At 41.6% G+C, this 6,000-nt stretch overlaps 1 protein-coding gene across 1 annotated transcript in view; it reads left to right on the top strand.

Annotated features, from left to right (window-relative positions):
- The first annotated feature begins 775 nt into the window (after positions 1-775).
- Positions 776-6,000, top strand: part of kctd16a (potassium channel tetramerization domain containing 16a) — a 29,438-nt gene continuing 24,213 nt past the window's right edge. Inside the window, exon 1 of the mRNA XM_083547132.1 lies at positions 776-2,852. Within this exon, the coding sequence (XP_083403258.1) occupies positions 2,057-2,852 (796 nt within the window). The 5' untranslated portion in view covers positions 776-2,056. The remainder of the gene's footprint in view (positions 2,853-6,000) is intronic.

Raw genomic sequence — 6,000 nt, 5'->3', positions numbered from 1 at the left:
CTAAAGGCTTTGAAGAAAATGGAAAAGTCAGCATATCTGAATACTACTATTGGATTACAAGGTGTAGAAAATGATGCCTGCTTCGAGGAAAAAAGGAGATGAAGGGATTGGAAACTACAGCCACATGTGCAAAAATGGTAATAAATGCATTAAAACTACTACCTTAGACTGACTTCATAGTTGTTGTTGTTTTTTGTTTTTTTTATTAAAGTTGGATAATCAAAAATTAAAACAGTTCTCTCTGTGTTTTTATTGCACCTCAGATAGTAGATATTTAAGCAAAAATACTTGACTGGGATTAGACAAGATGCCACAACTGGCCTTGTTACAGGTGAAGCCCAGACTGAAGAACCTTGCTAAAGCTAATGCCAGTCTGCTGAAAGTGCTTTGAGTGTAAAGGAGCGAGAGAAAGGTTAGAAGTGCTGGAACTGACCTGTACAAAACACTGATTTTTGTTGTTCTACTGCTAATGTTGGAAAGACAGTCACAAAGATGCAATTTGACAGCACGTGTGAATTTATTAAGCTCCACCTCCCAAGTTCTTGCAGAGGTCACAGTCCTTGTTTAATGTCTAGGTGTCAAAGAAGCAGAGGCGATTGCAAGTGCAGCTATTTTTAAAATTTACAGCACCAACATACAAAATAAAAGTGAAGAAATCAAAACAAACTAACAAGATAATAAACCAAGAACCATAACCTGAACCAAACCCAAATGAAGACCCTGAACGATAAAAGTGAGACAACATGGTGAGACTGAATACATGTGAACAGTAACTGAATATGAATCAGGGGGCAAAGAGAATCACGTGAGATGGTTAGGTGAAGTGCAGAGGCTAATGCGAAATGTAAAAATGCAAACCATTTATGAAATTTACGCCCTTATTCAGAAATACTTAGTTATATAGCTGGACAATCGAGGGTTTAGGGCCTTGATTAAAGGCCCAGCAGTGGCAGTTTGGAGGTTCTGGGATTTGAACGCATGATTTTCCAAAAAACTATTGTAAAATTTACCAGTCGTGACTCATTAAACTCAAAAGTGATAAGTTTATTACACGCGTTTATTCATTCATCTTGGATCTCAGTGGCTCCATAGCCTTTCCTTCAAACATTGGGTCAAAAAATGAGATTCGAAGGACAACCTACATACATAAATTCATACACCTATGCACAACTAGGGGCCATTTAGGATCACCAATCGATGATTTTAGTATGTCCAAGAAAACCAAAGAATGTGGAAGAACCCATCGCCAACATGGGGAGAACATTTGAAACCCCTTCAGAGGTTTAGGATCAAATAAAGGTACTATGAGGCATCAACCCTTTTTCAAGGCTGCCTCAGTGTGTTATTTATTATATGTTTTTTTCTGAAAGAAATGGATTTGCTCTTTGATTTGCTTACACAACCTGCAATAGCAGTTCTTGAGGCTGAAGGGTTGCCCATGCGCACATCGCCCGCGCTGTCATTCTCCTTTAAGATGATGTAAGGCTTCACTCCCTGAGAACGTTCTCCCTCCCTGCACTGCTGTAGCAACATCATCATCCATCCAGTCCCCGGGGCGAGCGCACTGATCATGCACAGTCGACTGAGCTCAACTTCTAACTGCATCCTCCAACACACACACACAAACACACACACACACACACACACACACACACGGACTCATTTCTAACGGAACTGACGGCACACATGCACACATCCTGCAGCAGATGTGCTCCACACCAGATGTTTTAATATCTGTAGACTGAAAGGCGCATATTGTAACAAGTTGGATATTGAGTGGCATCGTTCCCAGTTGGACTTCAGAAGACTTTTTTTTCTGAAAAGCTGAAGATAGAGGTACCTTGCTGTCTCTGTGTGTGTGTGTGTGTGTGTGTGTGTGTGTGTGTGTGTGTGTGTGTGTGTGTGTGTGTGTGTTCTGGACTGTAAGTATGCAGGGCTTTTAAGAGTTTCCAGGTTACTGTGATGCCGCGTTCGCACTGCGCCGGTTTGCGCTTCTCCTTCCATAAACCGATACAAGCGCAAACTTTGTGACTTTTGCGCATCACAGCTCCACATCATGGCACTGACCGAGAACTGTCGGATTTATCAGGCTCCCAAAGACTCGAGCCAAACTTCCGATGTGATCGAGCTGAACGTGGGTGGACAGGTGTACTACACCCGGCGCGCCACCCTGACCAGCATGCCCAACTCATTACTGGCCAAAATGTTTGCATCCAAAAAGGAGCCGCCAGGAGACATGTCTCGAGACACGAGAGGACGATGCTTCATTGACAGGGACGGTTTTTTGTTCCGATACGTGCTGGACTACCTGCGAGACAGACACGTCGTCCTTCCAGACCACTTCCCGGAACGAGGGCGGCTCAAGCGCGAGGCTGAATACTTCCAGCTTCCCGAGCTGGTGAAGATCCTCACCCCGGATGAAGGCAAGCGGGCAAACTATGACGAGTATCCGCACAGTGATCTGGACGACGTGTCCCAGGGCAGCGATCAGAGGTCGTACCCGCCGGCATCCCACCGGCGCTACGGCTTCATCACGGTCGCGTCGGCGCGCGACGCCTGCGTCCCCGACGCGAAGGGCGCACGAGCGCCGAAACTTTTCGTCTGCGGCAGGATCGCACTGGCTAAAGAAGTGTTCGGGGAGGCGCTGAAGGAAAGCAGGGATCCCGGGAGACCTCCGGAGCGCTACACGTCCCGCTTCGTCCTCACTTTCGTCCACGCGGAGAGGGCGTTCGACCTGCTCGCGGAGAGCGGCTTCCGACTGCTGGCGTGCAGCTCGGCGCTCACCGCTCCGCTTTACGCGGCGCAGACCGACGACAGGCAGTGGTGCAAGTGCACAGAGTACGTCTTCTACCGTAAGTCTCTGGGCAGGGGAGGTTTTAATGCAAAACATTTTTAAGCATTTGTTTCATCATCCTCATCATCCTCATCATCATCCTCATCATCATCATCATCATCATCATCATCATCATCATCATCATCATCATCATCATCATCAAGCCCATCGTCCATCCAGAGTTTGCAAATATGCATTGCATGCTCCCAATCCGTTAAAACCTACAAATTTCCCAAACAATAGCCCATCCAACCTGGGTTCATTTGCCTGTGACAAAGTGTTGTCTCTGCCTTTTTCTTTACCCCCCCCCCCCCCAAAAAAAAAAAAAAAAAAAACATAAAAATAAAAATGGTCTTAATCATAAGAAGAGGCATGACCCCTAACCCCTAAGTGCCGACCGACCAGAAATGTTTATCCATTATTGAGCCATAATTCACACTGGCCCGTAAAAAAGCACGTTGTTATTGGTTAATCTCCAAGGATCCATCCCCATCAGCAGGTCCAGGCTCACACTGCTTCCTCTCATAAACACATTTCTAGGGTTTTTATGAGGTTGCTGTAGATTCTGAAGGATATTCTTTAAGATTAATAACATTAATAATAAGCTAAGGGATACAGTCGGTTTTGACATTAAGACTTGTGTTTTTTTGGTCCATTCAGGTCAGGGGAATATGTATTCTCATATACTGAAAAATGCCTTTGAGCTTGGGAACCCCACCCCAAACCCTACCCCTACCCCTAACCCCTACCCCTACCCCTACCCCTAACCCCTACCCCTAACCCCTACCCCTAACTCTAACCCCAACCCCAACCCCAACCCTAACCTTAACCCTAACCCTAACCATAATGCTCTTATATGTCATATCTTAAAGTATCTTAAACAAATTCTGATCTTCATCCACTAAGCAAAGTTTTTTTTTTTTTTTTTTTTTTAATTCATGAGTAAATCAGAAATATTCCACTTTAGGCAGGAATCTGGCAACACCATCTCTAAACTTATATGATTCGTAGCAGAACATTTTCCAAAATCACAGTCCTGGAAACGCCATGTTATTCATATGCCTTTGTATTTCCACTACAGCAACACATCTTATTCAGCCTGTGATCTAATTAGGCTCAGCTTTAATGACTATGGCAGTGCAGGTGTGTTCAACCAATGAATATGTAATTGAACACATATAAAGAGATTTGGGTCAATTTTTGTGCCTAATTTTTTTTTCTTTTCTTTTTTGGTTATTTTGTATACAACCACATCTGATTCAACTTCTGATCTAATTATCAAGCCTTTCAGCAAATGAGGCAGGTGTGTGTGTGTGTGTGTGTGTGTGTGTGTGTGTGTGTGTGTGTGTGTGTGTGTGTGTGTGCATGAACTAGGGAAATCCATAAACGTGCAGAGCTTGCTGTCTCCAGGGCTGGGATTGGGAACCACTGATGTGGAGAAGCAAAAGCTTTGGGCGAGTGCTGATTGGTGTTGAAGTGTTTGAAAGTGCTGTTAGTTTAGACCACTGGGGGGCACACTGTTATAATCCGCACACTCTTTTTAGGAGTTTGCCCTGCCCGAGGCCATTGATGTCTGTGATAAAATAATATACATTTTTGGAGTGTTCAGTGTTTTAAATAAGATGAATAAGTTTAGATATAAAGTTAATACAAAGTTTAAATCATACAATTTTTATTTTTATTTTTTATTTTTTATTTTTTTGGTGTTGGCAATCCTGGGGAAAAAAACTGGCAAGCACAAAGTAGATGCAGATGCTGAAAAAACCTGTAATTACTTTTTCGGTTAGGGAATCAGACAGTTTTAACAGTTTGCCTCCCTTTTCCCGCTGTCTATTTATTTGTTTCCCGAGACTGAGCTTTCTCTAAACGAGGCATTAGATGTATTTGTGTTTCATGGACACACACAGAGTAGTGATGCACCATCACCTGCCTTCATTAGTGGCTAATCTGGCTTGTCTCTGTTTTAGCTGAGCGACGTTGTGGCATATGGCCAATTAAAAAGCATTTTGTAGGTAATTGTGAATGGGTCCCCTTGATAATTATGATGAAAAAAAGTTGGATTGCATGACCAGGTAGTCGAAGGACATATGGCTGGTTAATGACTTAAACTGTGTACTCAGTTTAATTACTGCGGTAAACAAAGTATCAGGATTCTTAAATAGAAAACCTGGGAAATCCAGCCTGGCAAATACTCTCAGTCAGCATGTAATTAGAACTGAATATATCTTGCTAAATACTGCAGAAAGTCCATATTTTTAGGGAAAAGTAAAACGAGCCAGGTTTTGATGACAATTAGCTGCTGCTGTCTCAAGAATTGTGAGCTCATTTGTGAGATTTGAAACTAATATGGCATTAAAGTCTTATTGTGGCTTAGTTGGGGGGGTCAGGGGAGAGCCAAAAGTGAGAGTGTATGTAGGGAGTCTATACAGTGAGTATCTATAGAGTCTATAGAGTCTCTACAGAAATTCTCTACATAGACTCCAGGAAGAGAATCTACAATCAATATAAAGATTTGATACAGAGAATGTATAAAGATATACAGAGACTATACAGAGTCCATACTTATGCAAGCATTTGATTACTTATACAAAGCATATATACATAGATTTAACACAGAGTCCATATGCCAAGTCTATGCAAAGTGTCAGTACAGAGAATCTATACAAAGTCTATGCACAAGCCGATACAAAATCCATACAGAGAACCAATACAGAATATACAAATTGTCTATACTGAAAGTCCAGTAGAGACACAAAGGATCTATACAAAGCATATATATAGTTCTATTTATATACAAATCCATACATCCATACTAAGTATTGATACAGTTTATCCAAAGGTACTATTAGAAATAGAAAGGAATGCTCATCCTTAATTCTCAGCGAAGTGCTTCTTGTCTCTATATTGCTGTTTATTTATTTATTTATTTATTTATTTATTTATTTATTTATTTATTTATTTATTTATTTATTTAATCTAAGCACACACTGTTTGAGAGTAGCACAGGCTGTAGGAGGTGCCATTTATCCATTTCAGATGACTTGTCTTTTCCTTTGTATTAGTTAATATTCTAAGTAGCATTGGTAAACTTTTTTTTATGAAATAATTCAAAAATCACATTAAGACAGTAATTTGAGTTGACCAAATCAATCGTGAATATGATCCAG

Source organism: Silurus aristotelis (genome assembly GCF_946808225.1).
Source record: "Silurus aristotelis genome assembly, chromosome: 7".
Classification (NCBI taxonomy): Eukaryota; Metazoa; Chordata; class Actinopteri; order Siluriformes; family Siluridae; genus Silurus; species Silurus aristotelis.
Note: the sequence above shows the minus strand (reverse complement) of the source record. Positions and strands in the feature narration are given on the sequence as shown.